Source organism: Macrotis lagotis, chromosome X (assembly GCF_037893015.1).
Source record: "Macrotis lagotis isolate mMagLag1 chromosome X, bilby.v1.9.chrom.fasta, whole genome shotgun sequence".
Taxonomy (NCBI): domain Eukaryota; kingdom Metazoa; phylum Chordata; class Mammalia; order Peramelemorphia; family Peramelidae; genus Macrotis; species Macrotis lagotis.
In genome coordinates, this window is record NC_133666.1 from 9174940 (window position 1) to 9202156 (window position 27217).

The following is a 27217-nucleotide window of genomic DNA, read 5'->3' on the forward strand; positions in this document are numbered from 1 at the left end:
GGGACTCCAGTCTCAGTCATTCACAGAATCAGTCATTCACAAATGGCCTATTTGACCCATGACCTAGCTTGCTAATAATGCTTTAGGAGAAAGGGGAAAAATGATTGATCACCCATCCAGGCAGATGGTGCCCAGTGAAGGAACATATGAAAAATGTGCTTTGTATGTAGCTGAAACATATGGGACATGTTGTACACAACCTGTGTTTTTGCTGTGCAATGTTTTTATGCCTGCTTTCTTCTTTTGCTGTTTCCTTCTGATGGCACACTATATTTTCCATGTTCTGTTGCTATATGTGCAGGAAGCCAATTTAAAATTGGTCATTTTAAATAATGCACGGTGATTGCTATGCATGGTGTTGGATTGGTGGCATGCACTCATGTGACCTGCATATGTTCACAGTAATACACACACACACACACACACACACACACAAATGCATTTGCCAGAGACTTATGGAGGAAAGAGGATATAGTATTCCTTTTACTCTATGTGGATGTTCACCCACTGCGTAGAGGAATGGTGCCTTTGGCTCAGTAGGGGAGCAGAAGGGAAGTGATGATATAAGGGAACAGAGAGACTATGGGTATCCTTAATAGCACCTTCCTCTTAGGGTGATTGTGAAGGTCAAGTGAAGTAATATTTGTAAAATGCTTAGTACAGTGCCTGGCCATTTGCTATTGTTCAGTTGTTTTTCATTCGTGTCCAACTCTCTATGACCCCATTTGGGTTTTTTTCTTGGCAAAGATACTGGGGTGGTTTGCTATTTCCTTTTCCAGCTCATTTGACAGATGAGAAAACTAAAGCAAATAAAGTGAAGTGACTTGTTCAGAGTCATATAACCAGGAAGTGTCTGAGACTAAATTTGAACTCAGATCTTCCTGACTCCAAACCTAAAATGTACTCTATCCAGTGTAGCACCCTTGTGCCCACCTGGCACATAGTAAGTACTTAATAAATATCAGCTATTGTTATCATTATTGTTTGACTTCAGACTCTTGCAAAATGAGTCTTTTCTCAATGATCGGCATATGTCAAGTATAATTTCAAACTGGTTTTGTGTCTACTCTCCTTGCCTACTAGCAAGTACACATACTTGGTAGGGTTGTTGGAGTCAGAAGAGTTTGTCTGGGGTTCCAGAGGTCAAGGAATTTGGTGGATGCCTGGCCACTCAGATGTCTGATTCTGGTATGTTGATTGTTTGTATTTGGAGTGACTCCATTATGCCAAGGTCACATGCCTAGGGCTGTGTTTCACTTGGAAATGTCAGAGAGGAACTGAGCCACACTCTCTAGACCTATCAACTGTTTATAGAGTTCAGGGGATTGGTGAACTTGAATGGGAAAAATAAATGACTTCTTTATTTCCTTGGTAGTTCTGGGTGTTTTATTTTAGGCATCTAAAAGCATGATTCTGAAATGAGGTCCCTAGACTTCCCCAGTGGAGAGGAACCTAGGGTACAAAAAGCATTCAGATTCCCTGGTGTAGATAATGAACAACATTACCACTGCAGATAGTGGTGAAATTGAGAGAAAGAGGCTCAGCGACTCCCAAAACATCACAAGGAACTTAGCCCCTACTCAGCATCTCTGTTCCATGGGGTCAAAGCATGCTCACCTCGGCCATGGGTGTGGGCACCTGGAGACCCACATCTTTCCTGTTGAATAGGAGCAGGATAGAAGCTAGCTGGGCTTAAAGGAAGAAAGACAGCTTACTGATTAAGTCATTTGCTGTCAATCAATATTTGGTATCCATAATCCCCTTCCCCCACCCCCACCTACAGGAAGAGGGCAATGGGTTTTATGGAACCATTGTTGTTGGTTTCACTATTAGATGCCTTCCCAAGGGAAGTCAAAGACAGAATGAAAAGTCCTTTGTAGGAAAATATTTTAAAAACAAATTTTTGGTGGTAGCAAAATACTAGAACCACAGTGGTAGATAAACAAAATAATCAGGGCCTGAGAAACACTCTGTATAATAGTTATAGTAATGTCGACCAAAAGAACAATTAAAGGAAACCTAACCCTAACATATTGTCCTCAATAATGACCAATCTTGGCCTTAGGAGAAGAAGAGAAGAAATGTCATAGCCTCCTTTTGTTGGGCAGGTAGGAGACTGTGGATGTGGACTGTTGGAGATCTAGTCAGCTCCAGTATCATTATTACTGCTAGAGAAGTGAGATCTGGGCAGGTATATCCCAAAATGAGTGTGACCTAAATCAAAAAGCATCACTAAAACTTCAGAAAAAATAAATAGGATGTCAGGAAGTACATCCCAGCAGATTGTGCTCCCCGCAGTTGTGAAAGGGAAAAGAAAGATAGGACGATAACATAAAGAGATGGGAGAGTTCCATGAAGTGAGGTTTTGTTTATTTTTCTAGGGAAATCTGGGAATATTTGTAGATTAAAAAAAAACTGATGAATAAAGAGATACAGAAGAAGACAAAGAGACAGGGTGATAGAAGGAGCAAGTGATTGGAGAAAATGGGAAGGGATGAAATCAAGGGTATACATAGAGGGGTTTGACCTTGGTAAAAAAGAAAGGACATTTCTTCATGTGAGTTTAAAAGAAAAACTAAAACTGTGTGTGAGCCAGCATTAGGATGAATGAAATTGTCTTAAGAAACAAAAACCCATGGAAAATCAAATTAACAATTGCAAAAGAAGCATAAAAATATGAAAATCATGGAAAAATTAAAAATACAAAGACTTTATGGATTGATAAAAATAAAGAGCTGGTTTTTTGAAGACAAAATATCAACAAATCATTAGTGTGTTTTTTAAAAGGGATAATCAAATTACAAAAATTAAAAATGAACAGGATTCTCCAAGTCAAGAGAGATGGAGGAAACTGAGGTGAAGTTGCTATACATAAGCATATGCTAGCAGAACTGAGAAGTAGAAGAAAATGGATATTTTTCTTTAAAAATATTTTTAAAAACCCTGAAATCAGCAACAAAAGAAATTGAGTGCATGTTTTCCTTATTTCTTGACAAGGCAGCTTTCAGCCTGGGGAAAACAGTTATGTTTTCCTTAAGCAAATTAACCAAGCTTTACAACTTCCTCATTCCCAATTAGAACATCAGTGATCAGAGACCTCCCTGGTAAATCAACTAACAATTTTGTGACATTTTGCAGGGTGATGACGGTGCTCCTGGGCTACTGGGCCCGAAGGGAATCAGGGTAAGTCAAATGATAGTTATCGAATGTCATATTTGAGGTGCTTCACCAGTTGATTCCAAAGGAAGGTAAGTGAATTGCACCTAGTAAACCATAACAGAACATACTGGAAATGCATCGCCAGTGGGAGAATAATTTCTTTTAAAAGTTAAATTAAAAAGTAGGTGCCGATTTCTAGTTGTCCTAAGCAATTCTTTCCCATTTGGAGAGCTAATGTGACTTTTTTAAGCACAAGTTTATTTCCTGAATGTCTGTTTTCTGCAGCTTGATGTGATTGGAAAAGGCTTATAAAGAATTCGATGTCAGAAAATGTTGGATTTTAATTATGTACCCGCCATAACATTCCTTTTAGTTACTGATCAGGGACAACTATATTAAGCTGTTTGTCTTACAGCAAATTTTAACCATTTCTGGAAATAACTGAACAATAGAACTGCCTTTCCTCCCTAGCTAAAAGGTAACTTTTGATTTCTAGCAGTTAATCTGTCACTGAGTATTTCTTAAGCCCCTGTTTTTGCCAGACTCTGGATACAGAGATAACAGTGAAAGAGTCCTGGTCCTCAAGAAACTTAGATGCAGTCAGGAAGTATTTATGAAGTGCCCCCTATCTGCTAGGAATCAAACTGTGCTCTGGCTGCATTGGCAACAAGGAAACAATCCTTTCCCTCAGTGAGCTTGCATTCTAGGGGAGAGACAACATGCCCATATACTAGTATATACAGATTAGATAAAAGATCATTTTTAGAAATACATAAATACAATACAGTTGGGGGGGGGGAAGGGAGGGGGGAATAAATTCCATTGCTGGTTAAGATAGATTCATGTGACTTGTTTTCCAAGCCAGATAGGCATCCTTAACAGTTTCTGAAGCACTTGTATCAAATATTTGCAGTTGGGAGGATAGATGTCAACCTTCTTTTCTTTTGAACATTTTTGGTAACAGACTGGGTCTCTAGATCATGCCCAGGTTGGATAATCAGCAGCCACTCACAGGCCTGATGCTGCTACTGATTGACATAAAAGCTTTGACCTACTCTATTTTTGACCAGGGCTGGTTTGCCCCTCCCCTGGTAGCCCCCTGTTCCCCCAGACTCACTATATTGGTGCCAGATCTCATGTGAACACCTGATTGGCTTAGCATACTAGAGCTCTCTTGATCTACCAGCATCAGCCTTCTCATAGCAGGTGCATTCTGGAAATTCAAGACTCAAGAGAGATTTGACTAGTAACAGACAGAAGGCAACTAGGTGACACAGCGGATAGAGTACCTGGCTTAGCCAGGAGAATCTAAATTCAAATTTGGTCTCAGACACTTATTGGATATGTGACCCTGGGCAAGTCACTTTATCCTGTTTGCCTTAGTTCCTTATCTGTAAAATGAGATGGTGAAGGAAATCGCAAACTACCCCAGTATCTTTGTCAAGAAAACTCCAAATGGAGTCACACAGACATGACTGAAAAATGACTAGAACAACCATATAGACATAGGAATGTTCTGGATGAGGCCTTACTCAAGCCAATCCAGTAGTTCTGATTCAGGATTGGAATAAAAAGAGACATTTGTAGACTATTGAGGATAGTTTCCACATGCTTTTAAAGACTAACTAGCCTATGTGTCAGGGACCTTCCAGTCCTTGAGTCCCAATCAGATTAGCAGTAGGTGTTGCTCCTACCTCAAGGGACTCGAGTTCAGTGATTATCTTTAAAATTATCTTTAAAAAGAAAAAACAAAAAAATCCCAACCTAAACAAGGAATGTTCTCTCCCCTACCTGCTCACACCTGCCATGCTCCATGTGTTCCTAGTCTCCATGGTCATTACTGCTTTCCAGATTCTTACATCAGTGATAGTTTGGAGCCTGAGGGCCTCGGGGGAGTCCAGTCTGAGGAAAATGGCTGTTTCAGAGGAAATAAGTGAGGCTGGGAGTTTGAGCTCTCTACATTTAGGTGTTCCCAGAGTTGCCCTCTGACATCCCCTAGTCTCCAATAGAAAACTATTCAAGAACAAACCCTAACAGATAGCTTCAGAAAAAGAGTCAACTAGAATCAATGGGTATTTGTCCATCTTCAAGATAGTATGGGCCTCCCCCTTTCCCAGAGACCATTGTAAGACCCTCTTAATTGGTCTCTCTGCCTCAAGTCACTGGACAATGAAAATAGAGCTAGATTCAAAGTCAGAGGACCATAGTTTCATACCTACCCTCTACCAGTTACTGTCTGCATGAAGTTGGGTAAAATACCGCACCTCTCTGAGCCTCAGTTGACTCATCTTTAAAATGGGGGCTTGTACTAGCTAACCTCCAATGTCATTTCCATCTTCAAATCTAGGATACTTTTTAATCTGTCTTCTGTACAGCTGCCAAAGTGATAGCCTCTACCCTACTCACTAGGCTCTAGTGGTTCCCTTTTGCACATGGGATCAGATATTGGCTCCTTTGTTTGGAATCAAAAGCCTGTCCCAGCCTGGCTCCCCTTCATGCACTCTGGCTTTTGACCAAACTGGCCTCCTTCTTTTCCTCTTCATTTTCTGACTCCGTGTCTTTTTCCAGACTGGCCACCAGCTTTATCTCTTTGAATCCCTAGTTTCCTTCTTAATTCCACCTTCCCAGTTTCCCCAGCTACTAGATTCTAAATGGCTTTGGGTGTGCTTAGTGTCTGAGACCAGACTTGAACCCAGGTACTCCTGACTCCAGGGCCAGTGCTTTATCCACTGTGCCACCTAGCCGCCCCAGGTGTGCTTAGTGTCCCAGAAGAATGAATACTTTTAGGAATTTCCTTATATTGGTACATGTTGTCTCTCTTAGTAGAATGTCAGTTCCTCTAGGGCAGGAACCTGTTCCTTTTTAGCTTTGCAGCCCTAGTACCTAGCACAATACCTGGCGCCTCCTAGATCCATTATGATCTAAATGCTTATTGATTTCTATAGAAGATTTCCTTAGCCAAATCAACATTTCAGGCCTTTGTGTTTCTGCTCGCCATGGAATCTCAGCATTACCCAAGACTCTTCACTCTCCCCGAAGCTCCATGTACCCAATCAGTTGCCTAATCTTGCAATTTCTTTCTCTGTAACATCTCTCATCTATGACCCTTTCTCTCCACTCGTACAACTACCACTTTAGTTCACCCCCTCATCACCCCTTGCCTTGATTATTGCAGCAGCCTCCTAATTGGTCTCTGGATCTCAAGTCTCTCATTCCAATCCATCTTCCTCAAAGCCGCCAAAGTGATTTTCCTCAAGCATCGATCTGACCATGTGATTCTCCTACTTAATCAATTCCAGTGGCTGTCTATCACTTATAGGATAAAATAGAAACTCCTTTGTTTAGCTTTGAAAACCCTTTACAACTTAGCCTCAACCTACTTTTTGATCCTTCTGGATGTAACCCCCCCCCCCAAACTCTGTTGTCCAACCAAACTAGATTTCTTGATAGTCAGGACACTCCATCTCCTCTCTCCTTGCCTTTTCTCTCATGGTCCCCCATCCCTGAAATGCCCCCCTTCTTTGCTTCTGCCTCCTAGAGTCTCTCTCTTCTTTAAGATATATCTTGAGCCCTACTTTCTGCATGAAGCCCGTCCTCATAGCATCTAATAGCCTAGTGCCCACCCTCCCAAACTACCTTGTGTTTAACTATATTGTACTTATTTCTATGTGTTCAATTTTCGATTTATGCTGTGTGTATTATTCTGTGTGTTTATCATCTCCATTAGAATGGCAGCTTACTACAAGCTAGGATGGTTTCATTCTTTATATTTTATTACTGATGCTTAGGACATTGGCCTGTGGTAGGCAAGTGAGTGATGCACACTTGTTAGTTAATTGGTCAAGTGATTGGCTGTCTAAGTATAACCATTTACCATAGAATCCCTAAAAGACTCTTTAGTGGCAGAGCAGACACACCCAACCACCCATTTGCCTCTTCTCACTGGACTAAATGGCATGAGAACCCTCCCAAAGATAGCTTTGTTTCTATAACTCCCAAATTTGGTTCTAGGGAGAATTTGAGTGAGCAACAGTTTTTTGGAAGAGCATAGAATTGAATTTCCAGTTTAAATTTCTAGTTTTTAAGAAACCATTTGCAAAAGAGGAATTTGGATTATAAAAGGGGATATGGATTCGGAGGAGCTGGCTTTAAATCCTGACTGATACTTGTTACCTGAGACCATGGTGAGTCACTTCCCCTTTCTGTGCCTCAGTTTCCCCTCTGTAAAATGAGGAGGTTGGACTGGATAACTTTTTAAGTTTCTTTCTAATTCCAGATTGCATATCCTATGTGGGCCTTCAAATAATTTTACCTCCCTGGGCCAAAAGATCCCATCTCTAAAATGGGAAGATTAGCTTAGGTGGCTTTGAATCTTTCAAGCTGTAAACCCATGATGCTAATATGATAATGCTAATGGGATTCATGAAACACTGTGCTTCTTCTCCTAGGGGTCCCCTGGACTTCCTGGATTCCCGGGGACACCAGGTCTTCCTGTAAGTAAGATTCAATTTTTCATTAATTTTTTCTGTACTTTATTATTTTCATGATTATTGTTGGAAAATATTCTTTCCTGGAGACTATTATTATAGATAAAATGTTCTTTTGTCCCTTACAAGGGAATGACAGGCCATGATGGAGCCCCAGGACCTCAGGGCATCCCAGGGTGCAATGGGACAAAGGTGAGTCTACTGTGACCTTATCTTAGTAATATATTTCCTAGACTAATAATTTTTTGTATTTTATTTTTCCATTTATATGTAAAGATAGTTTTCAACATTCATTTTTTGTAAGATTTTGAGTTCCACATTTTTCTTCCTCCCTATTCCCCAAGATAGTAAGTAATCTGATAAAGGTTCTTTATGTATAATCATGTTAAGCCTATTTCTATATTTAGTCATGTTATGAAAGAAGAATCAGATCAAAAGAGGAAAAAACATGGGAAAGAAAAAAACAACAACAAAAAAAAATTTTAAAAAGTAAACATAGTCTACTTTGGTCTGGTCCAGACTACACAGTTCTTTCTATGGATGTGGATGGCCTTTTCCATCACAAGACCTTTAGAATTGTCTTAGATTATTGTATTGCTGAGAAGATCGAATTCTGTCATAGTTGATCATCACACAATGTTGCTCTTAGAATGTACAACGTTCTTCTGGTTCTGCTCACCCCACTAAGCATCTCTACAGAGAATCAATGAGCCTTGGGGTATCAGGGTAACTACGTATCCATAGCACTTTTGAATTTGACCAGGGGTTGACTTTAATGATGTGAATATGCAAGCCTCTAGGGAGGTTCTTTAAGAAAGTATAAATAGACTAAGGTTGGACTGAAGTTTACCCTATGAGATCATACAAATGCAGCTAGCAAGAAGCAAAATCCAGGTGAGAATTCAGTTCTTCTGAGGTCAGAGCCAACCTTCCCAGTACCCTCTGCTGCAGTGCTAGTGATTCAGTCAATGAGAGCTTTTGAAAGCATCTACTCCATGTCAAACATCATGCTAGGTACTTGTAGAGGCAAATACAGAAGGGGAACAGTTCCTGCTCTCTTACATTCTAGTAGGAGAGCTGACATCAACATATAGATAGATGATAGATAGTAAGATATATAGATGAGATTATAGATGGAAAATACTGTTGTTTTTCAGTTGTGTCTGACTCTTTGTGACTCAGTTCAAGGTTTTCTTGGCAGAGATATTGAGTGGTTTGCCATTTCCTTCTCTAGTTCATTTTATAGATGAAGAAACTGGGGCAAATAGGATGAAGTGACTTGCCCAGAGTCACACAGCTAATGTGTCTGAGATCAGATTTGAACTCAGAAAGATGAACCTTCCTGACTCCAGACCTAGAAATGCCTCTATTTACTACAGCACCACCTAGCTGCCATGAAAAAAATGTCCTTGCATTTTTGTGATTTGAGTGGAGGGGAGATGAGGCATTAGCAGGGAGAATAGGAAAGGCCATATGGAGATGCTGGAATTGGGACTGAATCTTGAAGATATCTACAGATTCCAGGAGATGGGAATTAGGAAGAAGTACATTCTAGGCATAAGAGATAAAGACATAGAAGTGGGAGATAGAGCTTTTTAAGACAAAGCAAGGTGGCCAGTTTGACTTGACAGTAGAGTATATGAAAGAGAGTAAATGTAATAAGCCTGGAAAGGCTCAATATACATTAAAGCTCTTCTCCGATATATTAAAGCCACTCCCAGCATTAGGCCACATTTTGTTAACCAGGTGGAAGTTAACATAAATGTTTGAAAGGAATAAAATTGAGCTTTTTATTAGCAGATAAAATTCTAATTCAAAGTGTCTTTCCAGCTTCTTCACAGCCCACATTCCATTTTTTTCTCAGTCATCAAAGGTTTCATTATGTTTGGTTTTAAGTATCAATATCTTTTGCTTTTGCACCCCCCATTTCTTTTATTTATAGTGTGAATTTAATGAACAAAAAGCAAGCATTTCCATTGTAGAATAGGAAAAATGATTACTTTTCAAGTCATGGATGTCTGTTAAGTAGAACCTGCTTTTAACAAAAAGTTTATCATAAATTCAACCTGTTACTTTCAAAGCTATCGGGCTTGTCTGTTTCTCTCTGAACTGTCTTCCTTCTGTTCTCTTCTCTGCATTTTTAAAAATGTTTCCACAACCCTCTTTTGTTTCTTTTCTTTTGATTTTCTCTCTCAGGATAAGCTAGCCTCCACTCTTCCCTATCCCTCTCCTCAAATAAAGAAATCAAAGCAGAGTCCTTTTAAGAGCCAAGCATAGCCAAGCAAATGTTTTGGTTGCCTTGTTATGGCCCCTTCATTTCTGAATTTATTCCTCTCTCTTTCTCTCCCTAGTGTGTTGTTTGTGGTAACAAAGAATAAAAAGAGAAGCCCCTGCCCCCCTCAATCAGCTCATGATAGCCAATCAGCAAAGTCATCAAATTGGAATAAGTTGCATTCTGTACCCACAATCCCCCACTTTTGCATAAAGCCTCTAATAGCTATGAAGAGGAAAGTACATCAACTGTTTTCCAGCAAATGAAGAGTGCCTAGGTGGACCCTGGACGTTGTGAAGGATCAACTTATCTAACATCTTTTCGGGTCATCTTAGGATGGGATGAGCACCCTGTATCTTCCATTTATCCCAATGTTAGAATGGAGTTTAAAAAAAACCCTTTTTAAAAACCAGGTTAAAGGGGCGGCTAGGTGGCGTAGTGGATAAAGCACTGGCCTTGGAGTCAGGAGTACCTGGGTTCAAATCCAGTCTCAGATACTTAATAATTACCTAGCTGTGTGGCCTTGGGCAAGCCACTTAACCCCATTTGCCTTGCAAAAAAACCTAAAAAAAAAACCAGGTTAAAGGAGAATGGTGTATATACACTTTAGAAAACAGTATCTCATAATGGAAAAAAACAAAACCAAATTCTAACATTGGGATAAGTGGAAGATACAATGTGTTATGACTAGAGATGGCCCTGGATGCGAGGCAGTCCGGGTTTCCAAGGTCACACAAGTTAGTAAGAGTCAAGTGTCTGAAGCTGGATTCGAACTCTCCTTTCCTGGCTCCAAGACTAGTGCTCTATCCACTGCACCACCTCACTGCCTTAGAAGGCATGAGGATTTAATGAATGGAGAGGCAATAAGCAAGTTAGAAGCTTGGGGCAGGCTTTTCTTTAATTAGTGACTAGTCAAGTTCTGAAAAATATGGTCATCTTTGTTCTAATCTGATTTTTTCAGGTCTTTGAGAGAAATTGTTTAGACCAGAATTTTCAGCCAACTTGTATATTCATGAAGTTACTTCATAAGTTTGATTCTAAGTATGCTTTTTCATTCTTACAGTCAATCATTCATTTGTTCATTTATTCGTTCTCCCACTCTCTTTATTTCCCATTTAGGGAGAACGGGGATTGCCAGGCATTTCTGGTGTTCCAGGTTTACCAGGTCCCCAAGTAAGTTGCAAGTATTGGATATGAATAATAAGAAGCCACTTTAGAATCAGTTAAGATGCTGGTTTGGGAGGATGATTGGGAGAGGAAGGGAAACTGGTCTTTTGGCTGAGTGAAATGGAGTGGGAGTGGGGCAGGAGGGAGGCAGGGAGTTGGCACACAGAGAAGTAAGAAATTGGATGAGGATTGGGAAGAATCCCCAAATGGAGAACTTGATAGCCTTCCCTGTAAAATTTAAATGGATGTTCAAATATAGTCATGAGAGATCATCTTTTGGTAGCTAGGGAAACCAAGACCCAAAGAGATGGAGTGTTATCAGGTCAGATGAACTCAAGAACTGAGCAACCTCAGAGGCCATCTAGTATGGCCTCTTAATTTTGCCGAGGAGGAAAGTGAAACCCAGGGAGGGAAAGAGGCTTGTCTAAAACCACAGCTAGGATCCAAGTTACTCCAGAGATTCTGAAGTTTTGTTGTATTATGGACCCCTTTGGTGTCTGGTGGTGGTCTGAAGTCTAGAGAGTCTTAGAATTTAAGTTTTCTAACTGCATCAAAATCAAACAGGATTGTAAAGGAAACCAACTATATTGAAATGCGGTTATCCAAATACTAGAAAAACAAACTCATAAAACCTAGGTTAAGAATTTCGGGTCATTTCCAATTCCCTTCTTTTACAAAGGAGAAAATCGAGTCCCAGGAAAGGGAAGGCATTGATCCAAGGTTACACAGAGGATCCTAGCTCTAGAACTGGAAGAGATGTCAGAGACCATTTATCCAATCCCCTTACTTTACAGAGGGGGAAACTGAGGAACAGGGAGGGGGAAGGACTGATCCAAAGTCACAAAGGAAATAAAAAGTCATATGCAAGAGCTTAGTAATTAGATCATGTTTTCAGATATGACCTTCAAGTTCCACTATTGTCAGAATAAATTCCATCTGTAGTAGGTTGACTCTGCAGTCTTTTAGGGGAATGTTACAATAGTCTGCTGACTTTTTTTTCCCTTTTCTCTTCGACATAGGGTCCTCCTGGGATCCCAGGGATGAAGGTGAACATTTTGTACTAATCTAGCTTTGGGGTTTCTTTAGAGAAGTCAGAATGAACAGCTCATTTATGCAAGGGAAAAATGTTTATAACCAATAGCAAGGCCATAGGACCTTTGAGAAGATGAAACTTTCTCAGTGTTTCTTAATATTGTGCTGTTGTCTCCATCCCCTTGTTGACACTCTATCAGTCTCAAATCCCTGACTTTTGTTGATAAGATAACCCTGTCTTTCATGACATTTAGAAGGAAGCTATGTTCCTTTGATCATTTCATTGCCAATCATTGCCAATTTGGAGATGGGGAGTGCTGATACTACAAAGATCTCATGCTCATGATTTTCTTTTAGGGGCAGCCGGGGAGTATAATTCTGTCCATGCTGCCAGGCCCAAAGGGGGACCCAGGTGATCCAGGTCTTCCAGGAAGACAGGTAAGTATACTTGGTGGTTTTCACACTTGCCAAGTTTGGGGCCATCCAAGAAGCACTCCCCAATCTTCTCCTTCACTTTTTTTCCTTGTAGCTTTTATCCATAGGCTCTTTCAAATTGTTACATGTGCAAATTAGCATTTAACTGGCATCTCAAGGAAACGTTGCCTAGATAACACCAGTGAGTATCAGCTGTCCTTTGTTTTATTCTCTTTCTGCTCAGTTTCCATGGAAATTTTTGTTTGTGGATTTGGCTGTAGATTTATGCTTATATTGTGCTCAGTGAGTGTGTTAGAAGAAGCATTAGGAACAGGAGTGTTCTTGGTAAGTGCCTGTGGACCAGTTAGAACAAAAGAAAAAACCCAGGACACTGTGAATTAGGTGATTAGGCTTACGCACTTCTCAGCTCCAAGACTGATTCCCGATGGGCCTACTGGAAATGGCTGTCTTTTGGAGTTCTAAGAGAAACTTCTTTCATTTTTAATCCTATGCTCACATATTTTTGATTTTATGTAGATGGGGGCTGAGGAAGAAAGGGGGCAATTTCTGGAGCACAGATTGTGACCCTGTCTGAATGGAAGATCATAGAGTCTCATGATATTGGATCTGAATGAGATATTTATAGTTGGACCACCTGTGACTGAATAAGGACCCCCTCCCCTTGTTACCTTGTGAAAAATTTGTAATTGAAGGGGGGTGGTCCTTAGAATCACAACTGGTGGGTTCATTGGGCTTTAAAACTGGCAATGTATCAGAGGAGCTTTTCTGGGGCTCTGAATGACTGGCCTATCAGATTTAAGGCCATTTTCTCCAGCCCCCAGTGGAATAAGCATCTCCCCTATCACCTAACTTCTAGCTTTTTCTGGTAGATTTCCAGGGAAGTGTTCCTAATGACTAGATCATGGCTTTAGGGTCAGAGGGTCTCTGGCTTTGAATCCCAGATTTGCCATTTTGTAGTTGTGTGACCTTGGTTACCACTTAATCTGAGTCTCTGTTTTCTCATCTGTAAAATGGGGAAGATAACATCATCTATCTCACAAATGAGAAAAATATCTCTAAAGACTTTGCAAACCTAAAAGCACCATATAAATATTAGTTGCTGTTACTATCATTAACATTATCTCCCAAGGCAGGGTCATCCTGCTTTAGGATGGCTGTAATTGTTGAGTGATTTTTCCTTACATCATATCTAATCTGCCTGTCTGCAACTTTTTTCAAACTTTATGAGTATTTTTAATGAATGAAATGAGTTGTTTGTTTGTTTTTTCAGGCAATGGGGGTCAAATGGTTTGCCCAGGGTCACATAGCTAGTAAGTGTCTGAGGTTATATTTTAAATTCAGGTCTTCCTCTGACTCCAGAGTCAATGCTCCACTGAGACACCTAGTTGCCTCCCGCCACTTTTTTATTAAATTGACTTTATTAAGGTTTTAAGCCTTAAGCCATGTTTTTCTCTGCACTCAGATGGGTATTATTGTTTAATAGATTAGTTACATCTGACTCTTCATGACCCCAATCGGAGTTTTCTTGTCAAAGATGGCATTTGTCATTTCCTTCTCCACCTCATTTTACAGATGAGAAAACTGAGGCAAACAGGGTTAAGTTGACTTGCCCAGGGTAACGAACATAGCTAGTAAGTGTCTCAGGCCAAATTTCAACTCAGGCCTTCCTGACAGCCCAGTCATAGATCTCTTGAGTCATACTGAATAAGCCAGCTCTACCATCTTCCATGCAGCAGTCCTTCAGAGGCAATATGGTACAGTAATGTAAATCAAATCCTAATGAATGGCAAATCCTGCCAACTTGAGCCAATTGTAAATCAAATATAATCCTGTAAGTCAGATCAATTCTGCTATGACTACACCAAATGTAAGTCCTTAGCTAATTGAGAGGAGCAGGATGTTTCAAACAAATCCTCATTGTTTTGTAGGTTCAGAGAGACCAAAGGAATGCTGAGGAGACTTGGAGAGATTTATACTTTTTTTATTGTACAGCTTTGGTGGCGGGAGGCTGTAGGGTCAAGTCCATACATATTTTAGTCTGCAAAGCCCAGGTTTGCTTATAAGTCTCCCAAGTTCCTAGTCTGCTTCTCCCCCTTGTCTGGTTCATTCCATGTCTGCTATTTCCCACTCCATGCCACAAGCTGGCAAGCCCAGTCCCACTGTATGGTCTGCTTCCTAGCTTATAGGAGCATGGAACAAAGCCAGCATCATGCCAAATCTAAGACTTACATATGTATCATCACATATAAAAAATTTATATAACCTCATGGTAACTGCTTTCAGACCCAAATAAGGACTGTATATCTGGCCTTGATTATATGACCATACTAGGTAAATGCCTTAACTGGTGAAACTGGACCACCGTGATTAAGGAGAATTCATATTCCAGCTCTGGCCAGATGGTTTACTCTACAAGTGAATAGAACACTCCGTCCGTTAGAGCCGAGGAGCCCAGGGTTAGTTCCTGTCTTAGACTGAACAGCTATGTGACCTAGAGCAGGTCCCTTAGCCCTTCAAGGTCTCAATTTCTCCATCTGTCTCCCCAGAGTCTTCTCTTCTCCAGGTTAGGTTATCCCCAGTTGCTTCAACTGACCCTTATCTCCTATGACTTTTAAAAAAAATTATTTAGTATTTTATTTTTCCCCAGTTACATGTAAAAACAATTTTTAATGTTTGTTTATAAAACTTTGAGTTCCAAATTCCCTTCCTTCCTCTATCTCCTGTTATCTTAAGTTAGTTATTTTTATTTTTATTGAATTTTTCTGGGTGATTTCCAGCTTGTTAAAATCCTTCCTAAAAATGTTTCCCCCAGCCCTGTATACAATACACTAGGTGGGGCCTGCTGAGGGCAGAGGTTGGTGATGTAATCCTCTTCCTGGGACTCCATTAGAATTCAGGTTAGACCCTATTAAGGGGGGGTCTGTACTAGGTGCTGGGAACACCAGGATGCTTGTGACACAGGTCAGGCTTTCAGAATGATCTTTGTCTTATGGGAGCAGAAAAGAGGAATAGTACAAAGATCGGATCAGGAATGAGGAGTCCAAAATGACCAGATTTCTTTCCTGGATCTTGGGGAGGGGGAAACACAGATTTTGAACTCATCTAGACCCATTCCCTCAATACTCTCAGCCTTCCCTCTTCCTTTTTGTTCCTGTTATCCTATTACTTCCATTCACCTTTGATTCCTTTCTTTTCTCCTTCACAATTTTAAAAATTGTTATTGATGTCTTTTTTTGTACCCTCTTCATTTCCTTTATAAGAAAGAATGAAAAACCAGTTCAACCAAACTCACCAATAGCTCAAACAAGCATTCCCTGCCATGTTGCAATCCCCATCATGAGCCCACATCTACAACCTCTTTGTTCAAAACCGCAAACCGAACTTCCCTTCTCTTCCCTCTTCCTTCTTCCTCCAGTACTGGTGCTCTATCCACTGTGCAACCTAGCTGCCTTAATCCCATTGATTTCCAAAGCAGAGAGCTCTCACAATGGTGTTATACTTTGAGAAGCTTGGTTCTCCTCCCTCTGATGCTTTCCTTCTTTTTTGATAGGGCCCAGCTGGTACGACTGGAAGCCCAGGGCCTCTTGGTTCCCCTGGCCCACCAGGGTGGATGGTAAGTTTTTCAGAGTTCTTGGAGCATGAGCTGTGCTTTTCAGCATATCTGGCATTTGTAGGCTCCTTCCAAGTAGAACACAGTGTGATTTCTTCTCCCTACTTTCCTAGGAGGGTGAAAGACGAAGGAATTAAATCTCCCATTTTATTTTCTTCAGTCAGTGAACCAGTCAACAAAGGTGCATTTATTAAGCACCCACTGTGCCAGCCAGTAACAATATGGGTACAAATATCAGACTGTTGGCTTTGGCTGCCAGTTTGGAGACTGGAAGCTCTGCAAGGACCAGGATTATTTCACTTTGGGTTTTGCAAGACATAATTCAAAGTGGAATTGTAGGAACTAGAGTTTAAACTGGAAAGTTCTAGCTAGTCCTACTTCCTCATTTTACAGAGAAGGAAACTGAACCTCAGAGAAGGGAAGGGACTTTTCTAAGATCACATGTGGGCTTCTCAATCTAGAGTTGGAAGGGAGCTCCGAGGTTCTCTGTTCTTGTTTTACAGAGGGAAAATCTGAGGCCCAAAGAGAGGAAGGGTCTTGTTCTAGGTCACATAGGTAGCAGTACAGGGACTTTGATCCAGGTTTTCTGATGATAGAGTCAGGCATCAAGTAAATTCCTGTTGATTCATTTTGAGATACCAGTCTCAGCTTCGACCTCTCCTGGCCGTGTACTCCTGGTGAATTTCATTTCCCCTCTCCAGACTCTTTCCCCATCTTCATTGGTAGACATCTCTTTACCTTGAGCTTCCCTGGACTAATGAAATCACAGGTACAGTCTCTGGTCCTTTCCCTCCATCTAGAACTTATTTACATTGGAAGTAAGACTAAATATTAGAATAGATGGATAATTTTTAGAAGATGAAAGAGAGCCCTATCTGTCTCAGCTGGATGCCTTCATCAAGACAAGGGGCAAAGCTAAATGGTAGTTTCTCAATAAGGGTATCCTGACACTGAATAAGAAAGATGGCTTGGGTTTGGGGCATATTTTTATTTTTTTTACTTCTCCCTTTTTCTGGCACATCATGACTTTCTGATGATTCTTGTAACAGAAACTCAGGAATGCCAGCCACCAATACACAATGTTGTCCTTCATTCTTGAAGAGGACCAAAATGATATCACTATGTCTGACTGATCAGACCATTATGAACTCTGAAGGCTCTACTACAGGTCAGGTACAAATAATAGTGATGTGTAAATAGGCCCAGATCTAGCTTCACTTTTATCTTGTGTGGTGAATTTTACAAACTAAAATACATTCTTGAAGGCTAAATGAGATAAAAAAAATAAGCTTGAGTCTTTCTGCAAAAGAATATGTTTTGTCTAGACCTAGTGGCCAGCACAGTGATGATATATTTGAATGTGACAAAATTTTCCTTAAAGACTCTTGAAGAGCAGTAAGCCGCAGAAGTCATTGGATGCTGCAGAGATTCTGGCCATAAGTTGGATACTCCAAGGCCTGGGACTTTAGGGCCAGTAGAGCATGGATCATTTGAAAGCAAAGATGTTTTGATATCAAAGGATGTTTTGATTAATAGACCTTTTCTTCCTTGATTAATTCATAGGGGCCTTCTGGGCCACCAGGAATTCAAGGACCAAAGGTAATTTCTATTTTTTAAATACTATTTTTAGCTCTTTGGGGCTATTTTGTAGTTGTCAATACTCAAGAGTTCTTATCTGAAAAATGTTCATTTCAGGGGAATATGGGTTTGAATTTCCAGGGCCCCAAAGGTGAAAAGGTAAGCCTTTCTTTATAACTTTATTTTTTTAAGGTTTTTTTTTTTTTGCAAGGCAAATGGGGTTAAGTGGCTTGCCCAAGGCCACACAGCTAGGTAATTATTAAGTGTCTGAGCCCAGATTTGAACCCAGGTACTCCTGACTCCAGGGCCGGCGCTTTATCCACTGCGCCACCTAGCCGCCCCTCTTTATAACTTTCTAATCTCTTGCCTAGATTTTTCTTTTCTCTTACCCCCTCATCATCCATAGTTTACATGTCCTATTACCTGAGGGATATGGGGTAGTCTCAATATTTTTTTCTTTTGGGGAGACTAGGGTGAACAAGGACTGCAGGGCCCCCCTGGCCCCCCAGGACAAATTGGAGAACTGAAGGGATCAAATGAGACAGAGCTGCTGAAAGGAGAGCAGGTGAGGTACAGTGACGAAGGTAATTAGATGGTCTCATTGTTGCTTTAAATGGGACTTTGTTTAGGCTTACATATTAATATTGTTTTAAAATAATCCTAAGAACTAGAAAATAAAAGGGACCTTGAAGGTCATCTAGTTCAAAACTTTCAAAACTAAGGCCCAGAAAGGATAAGATACTTACTCAACATCACATGCCTACATTTAGAGCTGAAAGGGTCCTCAGAGGTCCAGAGAGGTTAACCTTGCCTTTATAGAAGGTAAGTGACTTGGGCAAGGTCATACATAGGATCATGGATCATGAATTTAAGAAATCCAATCGAGACCAGTTTACCCATTTTACAGATGAGGCCCAGAGAGATGAAGTGATTTTCCCAGATCTATACAACTTTTAAGTGTCTGAGGCAGGATTTGAATCTGAGTTTTCTTGATTTCAAGGCTAGAACTCTTCTCTATACCTCTCAGATCATTAAAGCCATTTGTGTGATAGCTAAAGTCTGTGGCTTCTTTGGAGTGGATTGGAGTGGACTCAGTCATGACCCCTATACAGTCTGTATGTAGAGGTCTTCAAGAGATCCTTTCAGCAAAACTCTTTTCCCCTTGTGGCTGACTTTGTGTTGGGCCCCTCCAAGTGTTCGATGTGCCAACAAAAATCTATCACTGGATTCAGGCTATAAGCCTGACTCCTTACTACAGTGAAACATTAGAGGAGAATGTCAGTCAGTCATTCAGGCACCTAGCCTTTATTTAAGCTCTGTTTACCAGGTAATGTACTAAACGCTGGGGTGGGGGGGTGGGGGTACAAAAAGAGGTGAAAGCCAGTCCTGCTCTCAGGAGCTTACAGTCTCAATGAGGGAGATAACAAGTATATCCTAAGCAAGCTCTATATAGGCCATGGTGCATTACAGAAAACAGTAGGAAGGCTAGTGTTAATGGTCTGTGGAGTAACTTGTAAGGTGCAAGAAGACTGTCATAAAAGAAGACTGAGTAGGCAGAGACTAGGATTTAAAGGAATTTACAAGTAAAACAGGCTTTTCTGTTTGGTCCTGGAACCAATAGGGAACTACTGGCATTTATTGAGTAGTGGAGGTGACAGGATCAGACTTGTGCTTTAGGAAAATCATTACAGCAGCTCAGAAGAGGGGGGAGAGCTTTATGGTAGGCAGACTCACTAGCAGCTGTTACCATGTTCCAGGCAGGAGGTGATAAAGCCTGAATTCGGGGTTGGGGGGGGGAGTGTCTGAGGAGAGAAGGGGATGGTGCAGATAAGATTTGACCAGTGAGTAGAACCTGAGGGTGAGAATTTGAGGGCATCAGTGGAAATATGCCACTTCTCTTCAAAGCCTGGCTAAGGAGTTTGAGAGAGACTGAGCAAATCACAACAACATGAAAAATGTTTCCCTTCATGAACTGCCTCCGTTTATACTTTGTACACTACTATGACATCTTGAGGTTTTTTAGTTGTTGCTCAGTCATTTCAGCTTTTTCCAACTCTTCATGATTCCATTTGGGGTTTTCTTGGCAGAGATACTGAAATGTTTTGCCATTTCCTTCTCCAAATCATTTTACAGACGAGGAAACTGAGGTAATCAGGGTGAAATGACTTGCCCAAGATTACATAGTGAATCAGTGTCCAAGAACTCAAGATTTGAATTTATGAAGATGAGAGTTTTCCTGCCAACAGACCCAGCACTTCATCCCCTTTGCAGCCTCATTTTCATCATGAGGCCTTTGTCCCTTTCTTCTGTATTAAACAAACATTAATTTATACCTGTTGTCCCACTGCCTGGCCCATACTGGGTGCTTGATTCCTAAAGTGTGTGGTCATGTCTTCTTATGAGAATGAGCTCCCTGAGAACAGTGACAATAGATGAGGCAGAATGGCACTTTATTCCATAGATTAGCTATTTAGTAAGTGTTTGTTGAATGAATGCTTGATTGATGATCTTGATTTCAAAAAAGAAATTTTTTTCCCCCAGCTAATACTGAGTGAGGGATGGATTGATTCATGTTTGAAAGACAGCAGGAGAGAGGGAGAAAGCCTAGCTCAGTCCTGGAAGACAGGTATCAGGAAGGCTGATACTAAGAATTTGTTGAGGCTGGTTTGGAGAGCTAAGTTTGAACAAAAAAAGGCATTTGAGGAAAAGTTAAAAGAAGGTTTAGGACTAAAGACTGAGGGAAGAAGTAACTCGGATTTCTACTCTTGACCCTTGCAATTTATGTTTTTTAATCACTGACTCAGAGTGATACCCAGCTGAGAGGACTATCTAACATACTGGATGACATAGGCAGGATTCAAAGATTTTTTTAATGGGTTAGACTTTTAGGCTGGGTCCAGTAAGATAAAATTTAATAGGAATAAATATGAAATTTTTAACTTGTGCCTAGACGAAGGTTTACCTGAAAAACATTTGGTTTTAGTGGTCTTAAGAGGTTGACATAAGTCATTTGTGTCATATGGTAACTAAGTCAAAGTAATGAAACTCTAGGCTTCATTAAGAGAGGCAGAGTGTCCATGTCCAAGTCCAAGAAGCAATTATTGGGCTGTCTCCTGCCCTTGTCAGACCTCACCTGTGGTATTATTGTGTTCAGGTCTGGGAAGTAAGGTTTAAGAAAGACGTTGATCAGGGCATTGATAAGGTAGAGGGCATCCAAGAAAGGGTAGCTAGAATGGAAGAAACCCTCATGTCCATTGGTGCCTGAGTTTTGAAGGAAGTAACTGGGGTAGGACTGTCTGGCCTGGAGAAGAGACAGGAGAGTTGCCTTGTGGGAAGGAAGACTCCAGCAATTGGGGGAAGGCTTTGGCAAGGCTTGCCTTTCAGCAAAGGCCACACAAGCAACTTGTCCAAGGGGGCTCATCTTCAGGGAACGGCTGAACTTAGTGACCCCTGAAGCGCCTTCCAACTTTGAGCGGAAGCGAGTGAATGGACACATGGTCTGGTTTCAATGAACCAGCCTTGAGCCTCTTGGCATAGCATCCACTTGCCTTCTCTTCAAGCCTCTTTATGTATTTTGAAACATAGTTTATGTCCTTGTTCAAAGTGGCAACCTAAAGTAGCCCCCAGGCCTTCTTCTCAAGGGCAGGACCTTTAAATGAGAAAATACTCATACACATGAACACAATATGCATGCACACACAGTATAAATATACACAGAATATACACAATATACACATGTCTGCAATATATGTATACACAAGTGCATATGCACAAATCCTACAATACACACATCTATATGCAATATACATCTATATGTACAATTTGCACACACATACATGCACACCGAATACACCTATATCTGCACCCATGCACAGCACACAGCCACAGAGCACTTGGCATACATGTACACTGCATACTACATACAAAACAGCACATATTTGCACAATATACATGAATGTTACACACAACACATGGACACAACACTCAGACCAATAAACAGTAATGTACATATGCCAGCACAATACACACATTCATATATAAACAAATGTAGTGTGTAAGACACATGTACATGCATGCATATGTCCACTGTGACAAACACACATGCATGCATATACATTGTGCAATGCAGGCATCCACATATATATGTATGGATTACACATGTACCCTTACATAAATATACATGTCTACAAGATACACACATACATCATATCTAATTGATTTCTTGAGAAGCATCATAGTAGAGTGGATAGATCATTAGATTTGGAGTCAGGAAGACCTAAGTTCAAACCCTGCCTCATATGCTGGCCCAGCCTCAGTTTCCTTTATTGTAAAAATGGAAGAACTGTGGTCCCTTTTGGTTCTAGATCTCCCATATGATGTGCAAGGAGCAAATCATTTAACATCCCTTCAGCTCCATTTCTTCCACAATTGAACTTTTCAAGCTCTTTGCCAGTTTTCCAGTCTTGTTACACTTTACTCCCTTCTGTTACTGTGTTCTGGAAATACTGGCTTGCTTTCTGTTTCTTGCACATGATACTCTTCTCCAAACCTTTGCCCTGGAAGTACCTCCCCCCAGGCCCTCCATCCTCAGCTCATCCTCCTAGTTTCCATGGCCTCTGTCAAGACTCAGCTCTAATTCTGCCTCCTGCAGGAATCCCTTGCTGCTTTCCTCCCACTCCTCAGACTCTTTTGAGACCACCTCCCACTTCCCCCATATTTTTCTTTTATGTTCATAGTTGCTTGCATGTGTTCTCCATCATTAAAATGTAAGCTGTTTGAGGAAGGGGGACATATTTTTGCCTTGCTTTGTATGCCTGACGTGTTGTTGGAAAATTGATGGGAGAACTCAATAACTTCTGAGTTTCCTTCCAGCTCTCTATCTGTAATCTTTTGTGTGACCTTGGTTAAGTCATTTCCTTTTCTGGGATCTCCACCTCCCCTCTAAGAGGAGGGAGTTCTAAAATGTGATGGCCTCTAAGATCTTTTCCAGCACTCAATCTTTGATCCTTCTTGCTAGATGATTTCTGAACAGCTTGATGAAGCTCTTGGGGCTGGTGGATGGACTTTAATCTCCTCATTAAGCATTACTTTATTTCCCTCTTTAATAGGGTGCTCCAGGCGACCAAGGCTTAGCTGGACTTCCTGGGCTCCCGGGGCCTGCTGTGAGTAACTACCAGTACTTTGCTCTTAATCTGTGGAGAACTGCACATTTGTCTAATGGCGGAATGGAAATGGATTGTTTTGTTGTTTCTTTTTTTTGTGCTTTCAGGGTCTTCCAGGTAGTATGAAGGGTGAAAAGGGCCAGCAAGGAGAACCAGGCCCAAAAGTGAGTCTTGTGCACTTGAGAAGTTGGTCTAAATGGTCTGGTGGGACATGTCATTTTCTTTTCATCTTAAGCTAGATGTCTTCATGTGCTCCATCACATAACACAGATATCATCACATAGATAGCACATGCAAACAGACACACAATACACTCCCTGTAATTCACTTATACACATAGATACATAATGTAAACATATATACACACACGAACACATGCAACACAAATATACACATATACTCAAGCAGACAGATACATAATTAATACTTGCCTCTGCACACATACACATAATACACATAAACATATATACTCATATACACAAACACACACAACTTGCCTCTACAGACACATACACTCCTACACATAGATACAGTAATACACATAAACACATATACACACATACACACATCACACAGATACACGGTATATATCCATACAAACATATATTCATACACACAAACATATACTCATACACACACGATATTGATCCCTACACATATATAGACTCATACAGATATACATACATACACACACATAAGCAGATACATAGACACAATTCATATTCCTACACACATATACACATGTAGACATGGATGCACAATACAACCGCACATATGCTCATACATATAGATACATATAATACACAAACACATACGCTCATATGCACAGGTACACTCAGACACATAGGTGCATATATATATATATATATACACACACACACACATACACACATACATATTCAGATAAACACATACAATTCTAAAAATGTTTGCAATATCTCAAGGTGGGTTGGGAGTGGGAAGAAATTACTTGCTTCCAATTGCATATTACATTCCTAACAAAATTCTTGCTCCTTTTTTTCTCAAAATCTCTGTACAACAAAGGGTAAGCCAGGCCGAGATGGAGCTAGTGGCCTCCCTGGCATACAAGTAAGTAAACAGTTGGCCTCAGAGGTAGCCGGGAAGAGGCTTAGTTAGCAGTACCTGCTCAGTCAAATCCTAGGGAGTAAAAAGGGAATACATTTCTTTGTCTTTTTCTTTTGTTCAAGTTTCCTTTCTCAGAGCACTCTACCCCTATCCACTGTACCTCACCCAATCTCCATCTATAAGGCACATATCCCCAACCATCTTCCAAAAGTCACCCCCACCCCTTGTAAGGATCCTTAGGAAAAATACATCTGCAGCTCAAAGTAAACTGTGGGCCTTCTAGTAACATTTTAATGACGTTTAATACTAGAGCAGACCCTACGATTTGCTTTCTTTGTATACATTTTGCATAGAACAAATGCAGAATTACTGCAGTGTTGAGTTTTCTGGGGCTCTGATTAATTGCCGAGGTTGTTTCTGAAATGATCAGCAGGTGGTGCAAGAGCTACTTACAAAAGGAAACAGGCAGGTCTCCCCACCCTTCGCAGTATGGTGCAAGGAAAGAGGGGTTTAGTCCTAATAGGTTTTCTCAAAGTGTAATTGCTTGATTCAGAGGGTTGGATGAGTTCGATTACCCAGAGGAAGGTGCTGATGAAGCAGGAGGCCATGTTGTTTGAAAGGGTGAGAGGCTGGGGGAGAGATGTTTTCTCTGCCCAGCTTCTAGGTTCAAAATGTGTTGGAGCATCAGGGGAGAGAGCTACAGGTTCACAGCAATGCAAGTCTGGGCAGGATGGGGAGAGGTTGGAAGGAGGAGCATGGGGGCCAAGGACCTGGCCTTGGTCAGGGAGTGAGAGGAAAGGGGGAAGGGGACCAGTAGAGAGGGACTCCAAAAACCCCAGAGTCCAGTCCTCTGATTTTATGGTAGAAAAAGGAAAACTGGCTTAGAGAGGTGAAGTTTCTTGCCCTTGGTCACCAGTCATAAGTACCAAGGTATTCCTGCCTTTTAAGTCCAATATTCTATCCTTCACCCTGCACCTTCTCCAAAGAGGTAGTATCTTCAAGAGAAAACTGGGTTTGAGTGAGCCCTAGAAGATGGAATGAAAGTCTGAGGAAGAGATCTGGGATGAAGAGGGTTCAATAATAGAGGAAGGTTCCTGAGGATACAATGGAGAAGGTTAGGGCTGAGTTTATTATTGAGGCTTTGAGGTAGTGGTGGCCTTCCCTTCTAATTCCCACTCCCACCCTGAATTGATCCCAGACAAGTTTGCATACTCAGAACTGACAGAGGAATGAGACTTCTGACAGCCATAGGATCCAAGACGGTGAGGAAACAGGAAGGTCTTACCTTGGTTTCTTCCTAGTATTTGCAACACAAATTCAGTGTTAATGTCTTGCCTTATCTTCATGTTTCTAAGGGTACTTTTTTCCCTTTCATATCCAAGGGCTTGCCTGGTGATCCTGGTATTCCTGGTAAACCTGGAAGGCATGGTGAAAAGGTAAACACTGGGCACCAAGCTATGATTCTCTTGAATTTATCTAATCTTGGTCTCAACCATGTAGTAATTTCAAAATTGCACTGTAATATGAAACTCCTCTCCAAGTTAGAGTCATTGTGGTTCAGTGGGCATAGTAATGGGTTGGTGCCTGAAGATTTGGGTTCAAATCCGATCTCTGCCTCCTACTAACAGCATGTGTGTGACCATGGGCAAGTCACTTCATGGTCCTCTGAGACTCAGTTTCTCCCTCCTAGAGGACCTTTCCAACTCCAGAATTAAGATCCTAGCCTTCTATGTGCCCATGTCCATCCCCTTAAATTATAAAGGACAAAATTCTTATTTCAATTTAAACAAAGCATTCTGTTGTAAAAAAGTGATTCAATAGGCCTTGGTTCTGGCTCACTAGAACTGGGAACTGGAAGGGATTTCAGTACATGCCTGTCCTTGAAAACATCCTGCCTGGGTTGGGCAGAAGAACATTTCTAGGCCACTGACCAACCCATCATATCCAGCAAATGGTTGTTTGCAAGGGTAGGACTTATTCTTTGTAGAGGCCTCCATGTTTCCTCTGGAGCCTCAGTTCGACTAAGGATATTCATTTAGGGGTTTTAGAAACATTCTGAGAGATGCTCAGTCAACAAGTATTGATTAAATTCTTACTGTATACCAGAGACTTTGGGAAGGGCAAGAGATACAAGGAAAGCTAAAAACAGCCGAGTGTGGGAATGTTCCTCAGTTGCCATCAATGGAAAACAGACTTTCTTCTTCTGGGAGTTCCTTACACCAATCCCTAGAACAAAAAATGATCATGACCAAGCCTGGAGAGGAGTTGAGAAAATGCCCCCCCCCCCCCGCCTTTTTGCAGATATGAGGAGCTATGTGCTTCAAATTTTACATATTTGATCAGAGATCCAGTAGACTATGATGGCTGTCGAGTCCAACCTTACCATTTTAAAGAGGAGGAAACTGAGGCCTAGAGAGGGGAAGAGATTTGGCAAGGTCATATGGGTAGTAGGTCTCTCTCAGAGTTGAGATCTGAACCTATGTCCTCTGATTCATCCATAGGCTTCTAGGTGTAGAGCTTGAAGGAGTTGCAGGGGCCATCAAGCCCAACCATCTTGTTTTATGCCTGAGGAAACTGAGACCCAGAGAGGTGGTGGTTTCCTTTCTTTGGAGAATGACCAACTGCCTGTTGTGTATGTTACAAATAGGGCCTCTTTTCATCGGTGGGTAGGCTAGATGGCTTGGAGTTCTTCAGTTCTGTGTTTCTGGCAAGAAGTCTGACCAAGCTCATCCTGCTTGGGATTCATGGTGGGGTTTCGACTCCCTTTTGTGATGCATAAGCTCCTAAAACTAGCGTTGGAAAGGACCTCAGAGGTAATCGATGTCACCCCATATTGCAGGTGAAGAAATTGAGGCCCTGGGAGGGTAAGGGCTTTAACCTAAGTCCCACAGAGAGTAAGCAGCAGGGGCAGGATTTGAACCTACTTTCAGGGCCTATACTATTTCTCCAATTGCTTGGCTACCACCCACCACGTATCAATCAGCTTTGCTGAAGCCATTTTTTCCTCTCTCCCTCCCTCCACTCCCTCCCTCTTTCCCTCCCACCCTCCCTCCCTCTTTCCCTCCCTCTCTCCTTCCTTCTTTCCTCCCTCCCTCCCTTCCTTCCTTCCTCCCTTCCCTCTCTGTCCTCCCTACCTTCTTCCCTCCTTCTTCCCTCCCTCCTTCCTCCCTCCCTCTGCCCCTCCCTCCCTCCCTTCCTTCCTCCCTCCCTTCCTTCTTCCTTCCTTCTC

General features: G+C 41.3%; 1 protein-coding gene across 8 annotated transcripts in view; it reads left to right on the forward strand.

The window, feature by feature from the left end:
• Positions 1-27217, forward strand: part of LOC141500673 (uncharacterized) — a 216332-nt gene that overhangs the window by 50627 nt on the left and 138488 nt on the right. For 6 of the 8 annotated variants that reach the window (XM_074204063.1, XM_074204065.1, XM_074204068.1 and 3 more), the window contains exons 4-17: positions 3139-3183; positions 7608-7652; positions 7776-7838; positions 11038-11091; positions 12105-12131; positions 12475-12555; positions 16103-16165; positions 17726-17761; positions 17858-17899; positions 18213-18305; positions 22849-22902; positions 23010-23066; positions 23947-23991; positions 25371-25424. In XM_074204063.1, coding sequence (XP_074060164.1) covers positions 3139-3183; positions 7608-7652; positions 7776-7838; positions 11038-11091; positions 12105-12131; positions 12475-12555; positions 16103-16165; positions 17726-17761; positions 17858-17899; positions 18213-18305; positions 22849-22902; positions 23010-23066; positions 23947-23991; positions 25371-25424 — 759 coding nt within the window. The other 2 variants (XM_074204067.1, XM_074204066.1) reach the window with 2 other exon arrangements.